The following is a 20,720-nucleotide window of genomic DNA, read 5'->3' on the forward strand; positions in this document are numbered from 1 at the left end:
AAAACAGAGAGACTCAGAGATGGAAGCCAAACCCACAGATGGAAGGTTGGGGGGGCCATTAGTGGAGAGTGAGTCTGGGGCTTTTCTGTCTGTCATCCTCAGCTCCAGAGCTGTTCTCATTACTGACGGAATTGGTAGAGGACACTGGCTAGTTTTCATTGAGTCCTTTCTTTATTGGCCACTAACCTCAAGTGTTTCCACTATTCATGTGTGCAAACCCTTCTTAAATTATAAATTTCACATTTGTGTATTTTACTGTGTGGAAGTTACACTGTTTTTAAAAAATATTTTATGAGCCGTTTGCTCTGTGGTCTGTGGAAAGTGATCAGAAAACAGCATGTAAATGTCTTATGGGCAAAATTGTCGTAGTAAATAAATTTTCCAAGTGTTTAATTGTGTATCAGCTGTGATAATTATAACCAGCTTGTATGTTGGTGTGTATTGCCGTATTGGAGTATATTGCTGTGTATCCACCACTGTGGTGAGGCTCTCTGTGTCTCTCAGTGCCTGGTACAGAGTCTTACTTGGAATGTATAGTATGTATAAGCTCTTTTCTCTCATTTTTGTGTTAGTACTTGACACAAGTACTTGAGCTTAAACATCAGTTCATTTCCTGATTCATGGTTCTGAAGAAAGCAGAATGTGTTACTAGCAGACTCTCTTAATCTGTGGATTCCCCCATCTCATCACAGAAAATTCTTGTCCATTAGTGGTTTAGGACAGGGTGCAAGAGATGAGCCTTCCTAGCCAGAAGTGCAGAGGAACTATAGTGTATCTTAGGGTGGTTCCTGATTCCTGGAACTTGTCTCAGAGGTCACAGGTAGACCCAGCAGGTAAGAGTTAGAGAGAGAGTAAGGAGAGCGAAGCTTGGCTTCCTTGACTGGCCCTCCATGGCATGGTGTGCTACTCTGACTCCTGCCTGGTAGTGGACCACATTTCCTCATTGTACTGATAGACAGTTCCTTCCACACTGAACGTAAGTCACCACACCTTGGCATCACTACACCATGAGCACAGACTCTGATGCTATCTGGACCAAATTCCAGTCCAGCCACTTCACTGTTTTCAGCAATAATCTGGGGTCTGTACCCCCCCTAGTGGTTACTGTAAGAACTTAATGGATTGATAGACATGTATAGAGCAGTGCTCAGTAAAACTGGCATGTTAGGGTACTGTGTGAGTATTACACAGCAGCAGCAAACATCTTGAGGAACTTGGTCATTATGTATTTGACCCAAAACTTTCACTTGTAGGAATTTATCCTAGTAAGTATAAGTTTGGCCACAAGTTTTTATTTCTGTATTTGTCTCAATGTGTATCCTATGGTGGCCTTGAACTCTTTCTGCCTTTGCTTCTCCAGGGTTGGGAATACATCAGGCACTGCCATAACCTGACACAAATTCTTTAAAACATTATATTTCTTCATCATATGTGTGTGTAGATACAGAGATGCCATAGTGCAGGGCAGAGGTCAAAGGATGGGCAACTCATGGGAGTCAGGTCCCTCTCTCTACCATGTGGGTTCCAGGGCTCAAATTGAGGGTTTAAAGCTTGGCAGCAAGAGCCTTTGCCTGTGGAGCCACATCATTGGCCCCTAACAAATTATTCAGTAAGATGTGTTGTAGCACGGATCTAGCAAAGCAATTTTACATGCCCAAGAGTAGACACACTTGATTATAGTCAGCAAAGTGTGCAAAGATGTGTTTATTGACATAGTGATGGCCTCAACTGAAAATGAAGGTAACAAATTAGTGTCCATTAACAAGTGTAACTGTTGATTGAGAATGAAAGTAATAAGTTAGTGTTCATTAACAAGTGTAACTGTTGATTGAGAATAAAGGTGACAAGTTAGTGTCCATTAACAAGTATAACTGTTGATTGAGAATAAAGTTGACAAGTTAGTGTCCATTAACAAGTGTAACTGTTGATTGAGAATGAAGGTAACAAGTTAGTGTCCATTAACAAGTGTAACTGTTGATTGAGAATAAAGGTAACAAGTTAGTGTCCATTAACAAGTGTAACTGTTGATTGAAAATGAAGGTAACAAGTTACTGTCCATTAACAAGTGTAACTGCTGAATGAAAATAAAGGTAACAAGTTAGTAGCCGATAAGCAAGTCTAACAATGGAGAATAAGGCAATCTCAGGTGTGTGGTTATTTCTGTGGAAAGAAACTGATGGATGAGTCCGCTTCATACTTTTTTTACATAATTAAATACTATTTAAAACTCATTTAAGCATGTAAGAATGACAACAGCTCTCAGCCACCACCCCTTCCTGGTTTTGTTTTTTGTTTGTTTGTTTGCTTTTTGTTTGTTTGAGGCAGGGTCCCACGATGTAGTCTTGGCTGGTAGCCTGGAACTCACTATGTAGACCAGGCTCACCTCTGCCTCCTGATATGCTGGGATTAAAGGCGTGAGCCATCACACCCAGCCTCTCAGTCACACCTATCTGCCACCTCTCATGTTTTTGGAGCCTAAGTGGGAAGAAAATAGGGTCTTTAAAAAAAAAACATAATTTGATATCCAAGTGAATTTTTAAAGTGTATTTGCAATAGTAGTAACAATCCCTGTACAATGAGCCATGACTCATCTACCACCTTTCATTATTCCCTTCTACCCTAGGCTTCCCCTAACACATTTTCATGGAACATTAAATATGGAGAGCTCTTCACCCTTGTCCTAACTACTTCTGCAAAAGCTCTTGCAGATAATATCTATTGAGCTGATTTTATTTTATTTTTGTTTTGAGAAATAATTATTTGTATTCCTGCTCTTCAGTATCCAGGCTCTGTTGAAGGCATTGGGAATAAAAATCTCATGGTTAAGACTATGAGTTCACTGCACAAATACTTAATATTTTATTAAGTGTGATTTAGGCAGGTCACCTAACCTCTCAACTGGAAAGCAGATCCTCTTGAGCTCTCCTACATCTTAGGCCTGGAACAAAGGCAGCACGTGTTCCCAAAGATTACATCCCAGTGTCTGCATCGGGCTGTTTGGTATAGGCCAGGTAGTGCTGAGTGCTACAGAAAGAACAGACAGAGGCACAGAATGACAGAGCAGCCACATGTAGATGGCAGGTCATGTATGCTGAGCAGGAAATGTGTGGAACATGATTTTTGATGAGAGATGTCAAAGTGAGGCAGAAAGAAGCTGTGGACAGCAAGGACAGTTCAGCAGGAGGCAGTGGGATGCTGGTGTTGGCTTGCCTTGTCAGTTACCTTTCTTCCCAGCTCCATGTTCAGTGAAGTCAAACAAGTTGAAATCAGCTCTGAAGAGACTTTTTACACAAAGAGTGCTGTATCTTTCCCTCCTCCCCCCGCCCCTGCAACAAAATCCATCACTATCACAGCACTGGCACAGGGGACCAATGCGTTCAGCAGCCCGGAGGCGGGGACAGGCTTGGTGTGTTTGAGGAACATCAGAGTGACCAGGACAGTCAGAACATAGAGAAATCAATAGAGGTGAGGTCAGAGGACCAAGATGGACAGGCTGTAGTGAATACACTGGGCTTTATGCTAAACAAACCCCTTAAGTTTTGAGCAGTGTCAAGGCCAACAAGGTTTAAACAGGACACATGAGGGAGGAATAAGAGAATTAATAGTCTATAAGATGAGGTGATGACATGGTGTGGTGGTGCAGGCAGAGAAAAGAACACCTCCATTCATTGGCAAAGGTACTGGCAAGACTGAATAGAATAGCAGTTATCCTATAAGTATAGAATAGTTACAGAATAGTAAAACCTGCTCAGTCGAGTGGCACACAGGAGGCCCTCAAATGACAGGTGCTGCGGACTTAGCCTTCTGGGGACAGGGACAGGAGTGATCATTGACAATTACAGTCAGCAGCTTGAGTACCAAGTGCTGAGTTTGAGGCAAGAGCCTAGAGAAAAGCTTAACGTAGCTTCAGATAGGAAAAGAAAGATCTGGAAGGAAGTTTTCTCAAAGGACAGAACAGAGACATGGGCATAGGGAGCTAGGGTAGACATGCTGACCATATCTGCACTGCCCCAGTCCAGGGCCAAACACATCCGAGCTTAGAACAAATGATCTGAAGGAACTTGATTAAGCAATGACTTAGTTATCTCTGCTAATTAAGCCACTTAGCAGACTCCAGGACCCTCAAGCTTCAGTTCAGTTCCCAATGTTGGGTGGTTCTTGGTGCTGTTGATTATCATCAGTACTCAGATATCAAAAGCACACTTGCCAAAAAACTGTATAGAACTTGCCATGGAGAAAGGTCTGAGTCTGTAGCCCACACATGGCCTCTGAGGATCCCTTGATTCTCATAGGATTATGGATGTGTACATGAATTTGGGAGCAGGAGTGGCAAGAGCATTTGCTTTTATCAGATTCCCAAAGAAGTTCAAAGTTAACAGTGTAGCCACTGTGATTAACATTAGAGGGTAAGCCAGGTGGTGGTGGCACACGCCTTTCATCCCAGCTCTCCGGAAGCAGAGGCAGGTGGCTCTCTGGTGAGTTCAAGGCCAGCCTGGTCTACAGCCAAGGATACACAAAGAAGCCTTGTCTTGGAAACCAATAAAAATAATAGTAAATAATAATGATGTAATAATAATAATAATAATAATAATAATAATAAAATACAGGATAAACAACCAGCCCAGGAAAGGAGAGCAAGCATGTTTTTTTTTTGTCTGCCATGCTATTAAAGCAAATTGATACTGTGCTAAATCATGATAAGATACTTCATTTTAAAGTGTCCATCTTAAGCAGCATCAGCAGTATTCTCCAGCAGTAGTGAAAGTCAAGTCAGTGTGGGCAGGATCACCGTGAAGGGAGGGAACACAGGAGTAGGACAGCAAATAAAGGGATGCTTCAGAACTAGAAAGATCACAAGCTTCAAAAGGTGGACATGGTAGAAACAAAAGGATTAAAGTGTAGGAATTCCCAGCCCATGGTCTGCTTCAGGGAGTAGTTGCTCAGGGAGAACTTAGAGAAGAGATGGAAAATCAGGAAAGATCAGAAGTAGCAATGGAGGAAGCAAGGCTTTCCTGAAGTTTTTGCAGCAAATTTCTCCTTTTTTGAGACAGGGTGTAATAAAGCCCAGGCAGACCTTGTACTCGCTGTGTAGTTAAGGCTCACTTTAAACTTCTGGTCCTCCTGCCTCTGCCTTCCAAGTGCTGCTGCTGTGTCTAAGAACAGATTCTTGGTGATCAGAAGGCTTGCCTCATGAAGAGGGTGATGCCTCCAGAGTCACTTGTAGGGGGAGGGGCAGTGGTAACTTAGACCAAGGCTTCTGCCATTTTCTGCAAATAGGAACTGTAGTTTGAGGCCAGTGAATAGTCATTTCAATTCCGTTTCTGATGGTAAATGAATGGTAGTGTAATAAGAAGTGCTGGAAGGCAATCTTTGCTGCATTGGTCAAGGCGGGATCGTTCCCTGGAAATGTTTTCTGCCTCTAATGTTACTGATTCCCTGCACACCCTCATCTAGCTTCCAAAGTTGGTAGTACTCCTCAGGAGAAGAATGAGTGTTCACCGAAGCTGCCCTTCAGAAGGAAGATGTAACGGAAGTTAGCTGTTCTGGCCATCTTCTGGAGTCTTCTGTATTCAAGAAGTACCCTTTGTCTGATTACATGTCAGCAGCAATAATTTAACCTGTGTCACAGTGGGACTCAATGTGAACACCGCACAGGAGCAGTGGCCAGTCCTTGTGTGATGTGACAAAGATACTGGGGATGTGCATGCCAACACTATATCACATAAGTCATGGAGTTTATCGCCGTCTTACACCAAATTGAGCCCTGGGGACATTAGGTCACTAACTTGCCTGACATCACACAGCCAGTGAGCAACAGAGTCAGCAGGTAGAGAAGTGGGAGGCAAGACGTCCTGTGAAAGGGTGAATAAGCATCCAGGAAGACAGCCACGGGAAAGGTGCCACTTTTCCTGGTGCCACTGACATTTTAATAGTTTTGCTTGTCTGGTTTTGATAGCCAGGCTCAGTGGTCATCCTGCCTCAGCCTCCTGAGTCTGGTGTTGCAGGCAGGAGCCACTGTCTCTAGCACCATTTTTCAGTGCACGGCAGTTGTCAGACACGTGTGCCAGGCACGATGTGAGGAGAATGGGTGGGAAGAGTAGTCCAAGCATTGATTATTGATTGAGAAGTGTAGGAAGTGCATTTCATCCATCAGTTCACTGATTAATGAGTCTTCTAGGAAGTTCCCTCATCTAGTCAATTAACTCATCATGGTATTTTTAAAGCAGAGATGAAAAGAGAGACTTACATTTAATTGATTATTTACATATACGGCGAAGCCCAGTGCTGGGGCTTTTCTTATTGCACAGAATCCTTTTAATGAGGGTATTGAGGAAGGCACTGCTACCCCTGTTTTGCACACCAGGAAGCCCACATAGGAAGCCAGAGCTCAGAGAAGGTGGGTAATTTTCTTCATGCCAGATAGTATGACAGTCTAGTATGACTAAGATTGGCTACTGCATGCTGTGTACTTCCTGAAAAAAAACTGTTTACTAGAATTTAAACTATAGGACCAAAGACGATGTCAATATAGGACCAAGGTCCTCAGAACTTCAGCTTGTACCCAGTAGATAGATATGGAAGAAAAGCCGTGGGCTGCTCATCTGTCACAGTGGGCTACAGAAGAGTCAAAGGCACAAAGATGGATGTTCTATGAAAAGGGGAAAGGACAGCCATCACGTTCTACATGGGGTAGCTGTGCTTTGAAAACAAAAGTAAAGAAATAGTTGTTAGTGTCCAATCTGTATGGCCCGGGGATTAATGATCCAGAAATCCTAAATGTATCTGTACATTACAGCTGAGTGAGGTCAGTGTGTTCAAGAGGGATAGCCTTGAAGAGAATAGTCCTTCCTGGAACAGAAGGGGCTTAGATACTTTAGAAATACACAGAATACCCAACATTGTTAAAACCTAACAGAGGTAAGTCATTTGGTGAGAAAAATAGTATACTAGAATTTACTGAGGCCCTCAGGCAAATGCTCACACAAGCGGCCCAACCCTCTTCTTGGTCCTTGTATGTATTTTTGTGGCTCACAGATGGTTCCTCCTTCCTCAGCTTGTGACGGTTTGAGAAGCAGGCTGTTCATCGAAGGCTTCCTGAGGCTGGCATTGCTCTAATACTCCAGTGTCACCGTTTTGGTCTTGAGGTATTCATTCAGGGCTTCCTCACCTGTGGGAGAGAAGAGTAGCCAACAGAACATTCACAAGGATGGGTGAAGATTGTGGCCTAGGCCAGTGCTCCTCAGGTTCATACAATCATCCAAGGGCCTTGGTGACTTGCAGGTGGATTGAGTTAAGTTAGGGGAAGGCCTCACAGTGTGGATGCTAATGGACCATAGGCCAAGATGGGTGGTAAGGGCTTAGGTAGTCTACCTGGCCCTCTAGAGATTGGTGTGTTGGTTGGCAAGTTTCAGCCCTAACCTTCCTCCTGTTCCCTGCTTGATGAATTCCGTTTCCGCAGTTTACAATTCTGTGACCAGAGTGCTGTCTGATCGGTCACATTAGGTGAAGCAGAGTTGAGTATGGGTTGGAAAGCTTGGGGACTTTCACTTTCACCTTACTGTGAAGAGAAAGGAAGTGCAGCTTCCTCTGCTGGTAGAGACACAAGACCATGTCTAGGCTTTGCCTGTTTCCAGACAAGTGATCTCTACAGAGGCTAAGCCACATGGAGACGAGTGAGCACAGTGGATAGAGCGGACAGAGGTCAAAGGCAGAGTGCCACATGGTGACGAGTGAGCACAGTGGATAGAGCGGACAGAGGTCAAAGGCAGAGTGCCACATGGTGACTAGCGAGCACAGTAGACAGAGGTCAAAGGCAGAGTGCCACATGGTGACGAGTGAGCACAGTGGATAGAGCGGACAGAGGTCAAAGGCAGAGTGCCACATGGTGACTAGCGAGCACAGTAGACAGAGGGCTGTTGAATGTGTCCCCTTGTTAGAGTGACGTAGGGAGAATTACCAACTTGTTCCCAGCCTACTCCAGAGCAATCGGATCAAGCATCTGTATTTCCTGTAAAGCTCCTAGGTGATTATAACCTGAGAGATAACCAACGCTGAGACGACACTGAACTGAGGGGCTTTCAGCCTTGGAGAAGAACCACCAGACAAATTGTAGTGTTTCACAGTAAACAAGCCTTTGGCCATCAGTTACCCTGTCAGAGGACAAGCAGAAATGGCCGCTTCTATAAATTTCCCAAGAAAACCTCCAGCTGTGTTTTAGACCCAAGACCACTTTTTATTCCTGTGAGTACACTGTCAAAAATCATTAGGAAAGAGAATCTAGCACCCCAAATGAGCCAAATCTACAGATAATTTTCAGCAAATCAAACATTTTATATTTCAGATTATTTTGAGATTCACATAGCCCAGGCTGGCCTCAAATTTGCTGTTCGGCCAGGAATGAACTGGTCCTCCTATCTCATGGCCTCTTAAGTGCTGGGTTACAGGCATGAACCAGCACAGTATGCTCTCACATTTTCCATGTATTTTTACACTTATTACATTGAAGCAATACAGGACTGTAAAGCAGGAGGTGAGCTCCGCAACTGGACCGGCTGGCTTTCACTTCTCTGCCAGTGCCTGTCAGTATGGAGCTCGGCACCTCACCCGCCATTCAGAGCCTGGTTTCCCTGCTCTGAACAGGTGAGATCCTAGCCACTGTCTCTTGGGAGCACTTGCTTGTGCTCCTTGGGTAGTCTTAGACGGGGGCCCAGCACAGCTTCAGCATCCAAAGTGAGCTGGGACTTGAGAGTTGTCAGGGCGGCTGCTGACAGTGAAGGTTGCTAACTGTTGTACTCTGATCCTGGAGCCCCCCCCCCCTGCCCAACAGACCTGCCTATCTCAGTGACTCTGCAAGACTCAGCTTAGAGACAGGACCAACTCCAGAGCTACTTCCACCCTCAAACTGTCTTCTTGGTTCCACTGAGTTCCACAAAACTAAACCAACTTCATACTGAAATTCAGATTTAGAAACACATTTTACCAGTGAGATTGCTGAGTAGGTGAAGGCATTTTTCAAGCAAGCCCCATGACCTGCATTTAATCTCCAGGACCCACGGGATGAAAGGAGAGAACCAACTTGGACTGCTGTCCTCTGAGTGCCACATAATGACATGGCACACTTATGTATGCACACAAATAAATATTTGAGGTTGTCTGAAAAATATATTTAATGTTTTTTTTTAGAATTTCAGTGTCCTTTGTAAACTGCTGTGTAGGAGAACCCTTTAAAACAATAAGGGAGTATTGTTGCGTAGAACGTCATGCTTCTGTATGATGTAACACAGATGCACAGGAGCAGAATAAGCCACACTCACCCAAGTCTTTTCCAAAGCCAGACTGCTTCACCCCACCAAACGGGGCCGCCACGTCCGTCTTGTTGTAGGTGTTGATGAAAACTGTGCCCGCCTCTAGCTTGTCACTCACATACATGGCTTTACTGATGTCTCTCGTGAAAACCCCAGAGGCCAAACCATATTCAGTGTTATTTGCTCGACGCAGCACCCCGTCGATGTCCCTGTAAGATGTTTCCAGAAGCAGAAAACACCATTAAAAGTACAGCGAAGCACACTCACTCTGCTTGAAAGTTTCTTTTTAATGTTAAAACAGGATAATTTCTTTTAAAAAAAATATTTATTTATTATGTATACAGTGTTCTGTCTGCATATATGCCTGCACTCCAGAAGAGGGCACCAGGTCTCATTACAGATGGTTGTGAGCCACCATGTGGTTGCTGGGAATTGAACTCATGACCTCTGGAAGAACAGCCAGTGCTCTTGTTTCTCTGGGACCTGATTAATGTTTTATAAGTGAAATACTCCAGGCCAGCTCTGAAAGGTGCATGTGACATTATAACCAAGAGTATTCCACTCTTCACACATGCCCATTTGACCAGCATCGTCTTTTTAGTCTTCAAGGATCACTCTGGACTTCACATTGACCCGGTGAGCACCTCACCCACTGAGCCACCGCCCCGCTTCTAATTAATTAACCGGCTGACTTATCCTTAGGGTGGAGAATTGCATATTCATGGGTTGTGTGCTCTATGTACAGCACAAGGCAGAGACGCTATCTAGCTGAAACCCACATTACACAGTGTGCCTAAGGAACACACCCATTTTGAAATTTAGAAATGACCATGATAGGCCCGAAGGATTCCTCTTTGGCAAGGTACATGTGGTCTTCGACGTCTGTGAACACGGTTGGTTCCATAAAGAAGCCTGTGGGGAAAAAAGAAAAGCATCCATCATAGGTGAGATCATTTTCATCCTCAGTTCACCCCAGGCTTAGCTAACAAGAAGCGAACCATCTTTCATGCGGTGTCTGCCTTCCTGGCTGCTCATTTTTTAATGGCTTTATTATGGAATCTTCAAGGATGTAAAAGTAGAGCATGGACTTAATAAATATTCATAACTCACCATCTTTGATTTGATATTTTCCCCACTGATATGTCTTCAAACAAGACCCAGATTCCATTTCCACTCCCAAGCATTTCAGTACAAGTCAGGCAAAAGAACAGGCATTTTAAAAAGAAAACCACAATCGAGATTAACTCTCATGAAATTGACAAGTTCTTTATTTGTGTTTTTACTTCATTTCCTTCCAGTGTTAGATAGTTACTACCCTCTTTGATTTAACTAAAGATTGAAATAAATCTACAGGTGCATTTGATTGTTTAATTTCTCACTCGTCTTTTACTTTGGTATTTCCTCCTCTACTTTATTCTTTTGAGATGATATCTCCTTATTGTCCAAGGTTACCTGGAACTTGCTTTGTAGCCCAGGCTGGTCTTGAACCTCCTTCCTGCCTCAGCTTCCCAAGTGCTGGAGTTAATGTGTATGCCACCCAGTCTGACTATACCATAGAATTTCTTAGCGTTTTAAATTTGTCAATGCTTTATTATGTGACATTTGTTTCTCCGTATAGTGTATTCCTTTAAAAAAAAAAATTGGAAGCCGGGCGGTGGTGGCGCACGCCTTTAATCCTAGCACTCGGGAGGCAGAGCCAGGCGGATCTCTGTGAGTTCAAGGCCAGCCTGGGCTACCAAGTGAGCTCCAGGAAAGGCGCAAAGCTACACAGAGAAACCCTGTCTCAAAAAACCAAAAAAAAAAAAAAAAAATTGGACCCTGGAGAGATGGCTCAATGGTTAAGAGCACTTGATTTTCTAAAGGACTCAAGTTCTGTTCTCAGCACCCACATGACAACTCACAACCATCTGGAACTGCAGTCCCCAGGGATTCAGACCTTCTTCTGTCACAGGCACCAGGCAAGCATGTGATACAGAGACACATGTATAGGTAAAGCACCTATACACATAAAAATAATGTCTTTTAAAAAAAAATAATGTTTTATGTGTTTGCCTGCAGGTATGCACACCATGCGCTTGCTTGGTGCCCATGGAGACCAGAAGATCTCCTTTGGAACTGCAGTTATAGCCATGAGCCACCACGTAGGTGCTGGGAACCAAGCTGGGTCTTCTGTAAGAGCAGTCACTGCTGGAAATATCTGATCCATCTCTTCAGTTCCCAATGCCTTGTTCTAACAACACCAGCCTCTGTGGATGACCATTCTCTCCCTGAATCAATGATTTCATCTGTTAGAGAAATACAATGAAGTGATTTTTCGTGTGTGTGTGTGTGTGTGTGTGTGTGTGTGTGTGTGTGTGTGTATTTTTTCTCTGTGTTGCCCTGGCTGTTCTGGAACTCGATCTGTAGACCAGGGTGGCATCAGACTCACAGAGATCTACCTGCCTTTGCCTCTGGAGTACTGGGATTAAAGGTGTGTGCCACCACAACCCAGCTTTCTCTCTTTTTTACTTCCTTCCTTTTTTTTTTTGACTTGCAAGGATTCTTTTGTGCAAATGTCCCTCTACCACCTACTCAGTCTTCTTTTATTTTCCTTGCAATTACCAATATTTAAAATAAGGAGTCAGTGCACAGTAACAGTCCAAATAGTAATCGTCTCTGTTTTTTGGTGATCGTACCATCAAGCCCTGCCTTGACAGCAGGAGAAACCCTCCCCAGGCTCAGCTGGAGAGTGACAAGACTCAAGATGACCAACCAGTGCCTGATAACACCATCACACCTGTTCAGGGACAGTCGAGCACTGGCCCATCAACTTTGCCATTCCCCTTGCCTCATAAGGGCACATGTCACCCCATTCTACACAGGAAACTGAGGCTTAGGAAAACTGTCTGCCTCCATGCCCTCTGCTTAAAAGTGGCACAACAGCAGGCAGATCTCTATGAGTTTGAGGCAAGTCTGGTGGTCTACAGGGCAAGTTTCAGGACAGCCAGGGCTACACGGAGAAACCTTGTCTCAAAAAAACAACAACAACAACAACAAAGTGACCCATCAGGATAAAGATATACTTTTGGGTCATATTATAAATATTGCTATTGGGTTGGTGTGATGGCTCAGTGGTTAGGAGTGTGGTCTGCTCTAGCAGAGGATTTGTGTGTGTTTGGTTCACAGCACTCAAATCAGACAGCTCACAACTACATATAACTCTAGCTCAGGTGGAACTGATGGATCTGGATTCTGTGGGCACCTGTATTCACACGCGTGTGCATGCGTGTGTGTGCGCACGCGTGCACGCGCCCGCACACACACACTTCTGCAGGGACAGCACTAAACAGAAGTCATTGCCATCCATGCCAGCTTTGGGGTGGGGGGGCAAGCACCGGGCACTTCCCTAGGGATGCTCTTACCCAACCGCTGCACCTGTCTTCCTCCGTATACCAGTGTGGCCCCTTCCTTCACTCCGGTTTCACAGTACTGCAGCAGCTTTTCTAGGTGGGCTTTGTGGTTCTGGGGCCCGTGGTCTGTAGATCTGTCCAGCGGATCACCAATCTTCATCATTTTAATTTCTTCCACCTGTATATTGCCCAGTCCACAAAACACAAAAACTGTTAGTAGTAACAGTGGAGCCCCTAGCTGAGTTTCTACATGTGGTGCATGGTGTACTGAGCAGCTGAAGGATGTGTGGTTGGCTCTTTCCAGCCTCACTGGAAGCAAGTCTTCTCTACTTCCGTGTTACAGAAGGAGAAACTGAGGCCTTGAAGGAGTTAAGTGGGCTGTCTGGTGGCACACAGTCACTGTGCACTGTCTTGAAATACCAAGTTCCTAAGTCCTCTTTTCTAACAATACAAGCCCATGCTGTGCTTCCAAACCCCAGATGTTAATCCAGTAAGCAAACTAACATTCTGAAAGTAACATGTCACCTTAGACTCTTGATGGAAATCGAAATTCTTTTTAAATGTGGTAGAGTGCCCTTGTAAGATTCTCATGAGATAGCCAAGCCAGAAGAATTACTGGAATGTTTTTCTTTCTTTCTTTCTTTCTTTCTTTCTTTCTTTCTTTCTTTTTTTGAGACAGGTGTCATGTAGCCCAGGCTGTCCTAGAATTCACTGTGTACCAGGGCAGACCTGGCCTGTAACCCCAAGATAGAATGTTCTGATGAGAAGCTGGCACACTGCTCCTCAATGGCAGACCTGTGATTTCTCCTTGTCATCCTTGTCACAATCTAAGTGTACGTTTTCTGGCTGGAACTCCAGTTCAATGAAAAGAAAGGATGAAAGCCACCATGACCCCATACGTTTGAACACAGGTCTGCTTCTAATCTCTTGGTGTCTTGAAAACCCAGTACTAGAGAGATGCTCTACAAGAGAGGGACCATGGCAGCTTGCCTGGTTTAGTATTGCCAACGCCCAGCACAGTGTTTGGCATTGCTAGGTGCCCAACAAATACTCTTGAGAGGCTGGTGAGATGGATCAGAGGATAAGAATGCATATTGCTCTTGCAGAGGACTTGAGTTCGGTTCCTAGTACCCACATCAGGTGCTCGCAACCACCTCTGACTTTCAGAGTGTGTACACGCACACGCACATGCACACTCACACGCACACGCACACGCACACAGATATCTTATTGGTTGTGGTGGTGCTTGTCTTTAATTCCAGCAACTGAAAGGCAGAGACAGGCAGATCTTTGAGTTTGAGGCCAGCCTAGTCTACATAGCAATCTTCAGATTAGACAAGGCTACGTAGTGAGCCTTCTCATAAAAGTCCTAAAAAAAGAAATACAATGCATAAATTTAAAAAATGGTCTGTATGCAAAACATGTTTGTACTGGACTAATACAGCAAGTGCTTGAAATTTCTGGTCTCTGCTTTGGAAATTTCATCAAGTGTCAGATCCTATAAGCCTCTATACCTCTGTACTGTGAACTGGGTTCTCCTGAGACACAAAGTGAATCACTCTGTAAGACTCAGGAGTCCATGACCACCCACTGACTCCCCACTACCTGCCTCTGTATAACTGTGTTATGGTCTCTCATGAAGAAAGGATACCTTTGCTTTTGGGTGTTTATGTATCTGTATCTGTGTGTGTGTGTGTGTGTGTGTATGCCGGTGTGTATGCAGGTGTGTGTGTGTATATGCAGGTGTGTGTGTCTGTATTTGTGTGTATGCAGGTGTGTGTATACAAATGTGTGTGTGTCTGTGTTTGTGTGTATGCATGCAGGTGTGTGTGTGTGTCTGTATCTGTGTGTATGTATTTGTGTGTATGCAGGTGTGTGTGTGTGTGTGTGTGTATGTGTGTGTATGTATTTGTGTGTATGCAGGTGTGTGTGTGTGTGTGTATACTGGTGTGTATGCAGGTGTGTGTGTGTATATGCAGGTGTGTGTGTGTCTGTATTTGTGTATATGCAGGTGTGTGTATACAAATGTGTGTGTGTCTGTGTTTGTGTGTATGCATGCAGGTGTGTGTGTGTGTCTGTATCTGTGTGTATGTATTTGTGTGTATGCAGGTGTGTGTGTGTGTATGTGTGTGTATGTATTTGTGTGTATGTGCACACACACATGCAGAGGCCAGAGGACAACTTGGCTGTTCTTCCCCAGGTCTTCTCCACCTCTTTTTTGGGACAGGGTTTCTCCCTGGCCTGGAGCTTGCTGGTTAGTCTAGACTGTTTGGCCAGTGAGTCCCAGGCATCTGCTTGTCTCTGCTTACCTGACCAGCACTGGGATTACAGGTATATGCCAGCACACCTGGTGTGTGTACGTACATGCGTGCATGCGTGCGTGCATGTGTGTGTGTGTGTGTGTGTGTGTGTATGTATGCGTGTTGGAACACAGGGCCATGTGTGTGTTAAGTAGTCATTCCATGCACCCCTGCACCCCTAGCCAGTTCAATGCTATCGATATCTCACATCTAAAAATCATGAATAATCCCAGAAGTCCTTTTCAGGAAAACAGTGCATGTAAAACTCACAGGAAGTATGAAGATGCCTTACCACTCTGGTTACAAATTTGTCGTGGATGGATTCTTCCACAAACAGTCGTCCAGCTGCAATGCAGTTCTCTCCTTTATTGAAAAACACTGCACCCATGCCCTTCAGCAGCAAAAGAGAAACTAACATTAGCACTGCTCAAGTCAAGCCTGCGATCCAGTTACACAGAGATGGCAGTACTTCATGGGAGAGCATGCTCATATGTGTGTGCATGTGGACCAGAGGTCAACACCACATGTTTTCCTCAGTTGCTCTCCATTCTTTAGTTTTTTGTGGGGGCAGGGGTGTGGCTACAGGATCTCTTGCAGTTGAGCTAGAAGGTGGCTAATGAACTCCAGGCACGCTCCTGTTTTCCAGTGCTGGACTCCAGTGCAAAGTGCCCCACCTGGCTTCCTATGTGGGTGCTGGGAGTCCATATGCTGGTCCTGATGCTTGCTGAGCCATCTGCCTGCCCACATGTTGTCATGCAAAGGCCACAGGTAACAGAGGCGTCAGATGGTCCTGTAGATTGTTGGTGATGGGGACTTCTGGGAGATACTTGTTTTGACTTTTCTCAGTTCTGGTTCATGAGCACTCAGTTTAAAATGTGTGTCATTGAGGGTATACGTAAAATAATTTTTTACAATAAATTTATTCTACAAAAATATTTTTGAGAGCTGTGCAGTAATGGTGCATGCCTTTAATACCAGCACTCAGGAGGCAGAAGCAGGAGGATCTCTGAGTTCAAGGCCAGCCTGGTCTACAAAGTGAGTTCTAGGACAGCCAGGGCTATACAGAGAAACCCTGTCTTGAAATATGGAAAGAAAGGAAGGAAGGAGGGAGGGAGGGAGGGAGGGAGGGTAGGAGGGAGGGAGGGAGGGAGGGTAGGAGGGAGGGAGGGAGGGAGGGAGGGTGGGAGGGAGGAGGGAAGGAAGGAAGGGAGGGAGGGAAGGAAGGAAGGGAGGGAGGGAAGGAAGGAAGGAAGGAAGGACTAAGGTGAAGATTGACAGAGCAGGGCCCCCATCTGCATCTACACAAGTACACACTCCCATCCTGTGTGCTCACACACATGTACACACACTCCCATCCTGTGTGCTCACACACATGTACACACACTCCCATCCCTGTGTGCTCACACACGTACACATACTCACATACAAAATCATCCCTCAAACCCTACCCCCATAAAAGGGATATCTTTAAGGATATGTTTATATTTTTTTAAATGATGGGCACAAAAAAACAGCAGATCATGCAGACTTGTGGAGTTAGGGTGATCTTTCCTTTCTAAATCCAGCTGCTGGCTCACTCCCAGGAAGCCTCCCTACACGGAGTTGAAACCCTCAGGGCACTTTGCAGCAGCAGCTGCATTTCTTGCAGTGTCTACCGTTCTCACATGGTGGGAGCTGTGGCTCTGTAGGGTATGGATTCCTAGTAGGTAGAGTGTAGCTGTAGCCAATACAAAAAAACTGGCTCTCTGTACCCACTACATACTGGTTGTCTTCATGCTTATGATTTTTTTCACCCTTCATAATCTTTATTCATCTGACACAGTGCAGAACATAAGATTTTGTGCTTTTAAAAATGTAATGGGGGATGGGGCACCACTGGAGAGAGGCTCAGCCATTGAGAGCATGTGTTTCTTTGGCAGAAGACCTGGCTTCAGTTCTCAGCACCCACACTACACACATGGTACACGGACATACATTCATTCAAAACACCCATACATGTAAAATAATCTCTTTAAAAAAACATAACAGTAGGGCCTGAACAGTTGGTGCAGTGGTTGAGAGCATTTCTTGTTGCATAGGACCAGGGTTCTATTCCCAGAAACCACATGGTACCACCTCCTCAGGTACCAAGCAGTCATGTGGTGCACAGATGTACACTCAGGCAAAACTTATACACATAAAATAATAGAAATAAATCTTTAAGAAAAGCATATGGGACTGGAGAGATAGCTCAGTGGTTAAGAGCATTTGCTGCTCTTCCAGAGGTCCTGAGTTCAATTCCCAGCAACCATATGATGGCTCAGAACCAATTTAATGAAATCTGGTGCCCTCTTCTGCCCTAGAGGCATACATGCAGACAGAACACTGTATACATAATAAATAAATAAATAAATAAATAAATAAATAAATAAATAAATAAATAAACAAACCCTTTAAAAAATATTGCAGTAAGCTAATGGAACAAATCCACCTTCTACTTTTCTTTCTCTTGTCTTTTCTCTGGAATGTTTTGGAAAGGTTCTTAGAAATGAACATATCCAGGGGAGTCATGGCCTTGATATCAGTCTGTGTTCCCCTGTTGTCTGTCACTGGAGTCTCCAGACACAAATAGGCCAAAGAAGTGTGTGTGTATGGGGGGGGCGGTCCTTCACTGCAGACCTCTCCACTGTCTTTGGGGTCCTTACCCAATGGGGTTTGGCTGAGAATGCTCATTCAGATTACAGCTGGGGGTGTGGGCAGAGGCTGCTCAGGGCAGAGCAGGAAGCCACATATGCAAACAGAGTCAGTCACTAGAAGGCTCAGCACCCTCACGCTGGCTCACCTCTGTCTCAAAAATGAAGAGAGAGGATTCGCCCAATTTATTTCTCATGCAAAACATAATTGAGCCTCTTGTTTTATTTAAAAGATGTTTCCACAATTTGAAATAGTTTAACTCTCTTGGTCCACAGAGTTAGTAGGAGGCCCTGTGCCTCCTCACCGAGCTTCATCCACAATGGTGTATGAAGTGGAAACCGGGGAGTGACGGCTGCCAGGTACTGTGTTTTTAAAGGTATGGAGCCTTGTGATGTCCATTCTGGTTCTGGACTTCCAGACTCACATGATCCTCCTGCCTCAGCTTCTTAAGTAACTAGTACAATAGTTGTGTGGGTCACTCACTAAGCTCAGCTGCTAACTACTATTGACTGATCAATTGATTGATTACTTTTGGGCAGAGTCTCTAGCTCAGGGCAGCCTTGACTTCAGTATGAAGCTTAGAATGACTTTGAACTTCTGATCCTCTCGTTTCCCCATCTTAAGTGCAGGGATTATAGATGAGTACCACCATCTCCAGCTTATGCTGTGCTGGGAATCAAACCCTGAGTTCTATGCATGCACAGGCAAGGCCTGCTAACTACCTTTGGTCTTTATTTTACAAATCTTTTTCATGTTACTTTTTGGAGGCAGGTGTATGAATGCTCTAGTGTGTGTGTGGAGGTCAAAGGACAACTTTCAGGAGGTGATTTTTCCTTCCACCATGTGGGTCTGTAGGATGGAACTTGGTGTCAGGCATGGAGGCAAACCCTTTGTTGGGTTTGTTTAGACAGTCTAACTGGAGCCTGGTGTCCAGAACAGATAAGAAGGATGAAAAAGGCAAGGTACTAGCAGATAGGAGAAGATATTACAAAAATATAAAAAGCCATTTAAAAAATTAAGCATCCTTAGGATAAACAAAAAGATGACATTTGCTTATGACTAGCTAAGCTATATCCCATCTGAAGACCTCCAATAAAGGAGAAGTGTGCTTTAGAACTAGGCACCTACTACCTGGGTCTGGCCCACTTACCATCTTCACTGCCTTGTCAAGTTCACAATCATTGAATATTATAAGTGGGGATTTGCCACCAAGCTCAAGGGAAACTTTCTTCAGGTTGCTCACAGCACAGCTAGAGGAGAACAAACAGGAAAGATCTGTTAGTTTCTCTCTCTCTCTCTCTCTCTCTCTCTCTCTCTCTCTCTCTCTCTCTCTCTCTCTCCCCAAACATGTTACTACTTGACATGTAAAACACAACTGAGTCTCAGAAATATTAAGAACCTCATTTATGAGGGCACAGTGGTGCATGCCTGTAGTCCAGCATTCAGAAAATGGAGGCAGGAAGATGGAGCGTGGAGAGTTCAAGGCCAGCCCTGCTACACAGGAAAACCATGTATAATGAGAAAACCATGTCTCCAAGAGGAGATGGGAAGGAAAGAAAAAAGAAACCCAAAAGGGAGGCTGTGAGGTAAATGTGTGAGGTTCACATGCTTTTTTGCTCCTTTTCTATATTTTAGAGGTTTTCTATAATGTTTGAAAAATTCTGTGGTCAAATGATTGTAACTGGAGTCTTTCTCTCTGGGTCCTGCCAAGCCCCCAGTAGTCTCGCAGCCCACTTATAAAATAATCACTCAGAGGCTTATATTACTTATAAACTGTATGGCCATGGCAGGCTTCTTGTTATCAAGTTTTTATATCTTAAATTAACCTATTTGTATTCATCTGTAAATTGCCACATGGCTTGTGGCTTACCAGTACTTTACATCTTGTTCTCATGGCAGCGGCGGCTGGCAGTGTCTTCTGACTCAGCCTTCCACTTCCCAGAATTCTCTTCTCTGTTTGTCCCGCCTATCCTATACTTCCTGCCTGACGACCAGCCAATCAGCATTTTATTCATCAATCAATCAGAGCAACACATTCACAGCATACCCAGCATGGGGAAATTCACCTTTAAGAATTCAGTTATATCAAGGTCTGCAGAGCAAATCCAGCTTCTAGACAGCCTGCTAGACCATTGTGGGTGGGATACCAATTGTCAGAGGTGCGGTAGTTATTCACTCCTTCTGTTACATTGGTTTTTGTTTGTTTGCACTTTGAGCAGTGCTCGTGACAAACCATGAGAAGTCCCTTCCCAGCCTTCATAGGTACTCCTACTCAGAGTGGATAGAGTCATAGAAAGAAAAAATAGCCCACAGATTTCTCCCATGACTCAGTTGCCATTGGGTTTATCATTTTGATTTGATTGTTTTGGGGCTGTGACCTAGCATACCTTTTACCTTCATGTTGGTTGTGTTTGTTTGGATTTGCCAGACAAGCCATTAACCACACAGCTCTGTCCCCAGTCGTGACCCTGGTTTCAAGTGTGGAGAGCTTTGTCTTACATTTATGTATCTCAGAATTTGTCAGTGATAAAGTCAGTTTCTCCATTTGATGAGGTTTTTCTTTCTTTTTAAAATTTATTTGTTATGTATATAATGTTCTGCCTATATGTATGCATGCAGGCCAGAAGAGGGGACCATATCTCATTATAGATGGTTGTGAGCCACCATGTGGTTGCTAAGAATTGAACTCAGGACCTCTGGAAGAATAGCCAGTGCCTGCTCTTGATCTCTGAGCCATCTCTCCAGCCCCTGGTGTGACTTCTTTAACTCTAGTTTTGTTGTTTATTTATTTTTTTGAGACAGGGTCTCAGGTACCCCAGGTAACCTTCCAACTTGTTTTGTAGCCAAGAATGACCTTTACCTTCTGACCCTCTGCCTCCACCTCCAGAGTGCTGACATTACAGGATGGGTCACCAGATCTGCTCTATGCAGCTTTAGGAATCAAACCTATGGCTTTGTGCATGCCAGGCAAGCACTCTACCAACTGAGCTCTATCCCCAGCCTTGGTTTTCCTTGTTCTGAAACGTTCTATTGAAACCCCAACAAAAGCCTGG

At 44.4% G+C, this 20,720-nt stretch overlaps 1 protein-coding gene across 1 annotated transcript in view; it reads right to left on the minus strand.

Annotated features, from left to right (window-relative positions):
- Nucleotides 1–6,930: 6,930 nt before the first annotated feature.
- Aldh1l2 (aldehyde dehydrogenase 1 family member L2) overlaps nt 6,931–20,720 on the minus strand; it is a 42,476-nt gene continuing 28,686 nt past the window's right edge. Inside the window, exons 18-23 of the mRNA XM_028883607.2 lie at nt 18,818–18,917; nt 15,287–15,385; nt 12,707–12,872; nt 10,112–10,217; nt 9,315–9,514; nt 6,931–7,168 (exon numbers count right to left, since the gene is read on the minus strand). Coding sequence (XP_028739440.1) covers nt 7,113–7,168; nt 9,315–9,514; nt 10,112–10,217; nt 12,707–12,872; nt 15,287–15,385; nt 18,818–18,917 — 727 coding nt within the window. The 3' untranslated portion in view covers nt 6,931–7,112. The remainder of the gene's footprint in view (nt 7,169–9,314; nt 9,515–10,111; nt 10,218–12,706; nt 12,873–15,286; nt 15,386–18,817; nt 18,918–20,720) is intronic.

This window comes from Peromyscus leucopus, chromosome 18, assembly GCF_004664715.2.
Source record: "Peromyscus leucopus breed LL Stock chromosome 18, UCI_PerLeu_2.1, whole genome shotgun sequence".
Taxonomy (NCBI): Eukaryota; Metazoa; Chordata; class Mammalia; order Rodentia; family Cricetidae; genus Peromyscus; species Peromyscus leucopus.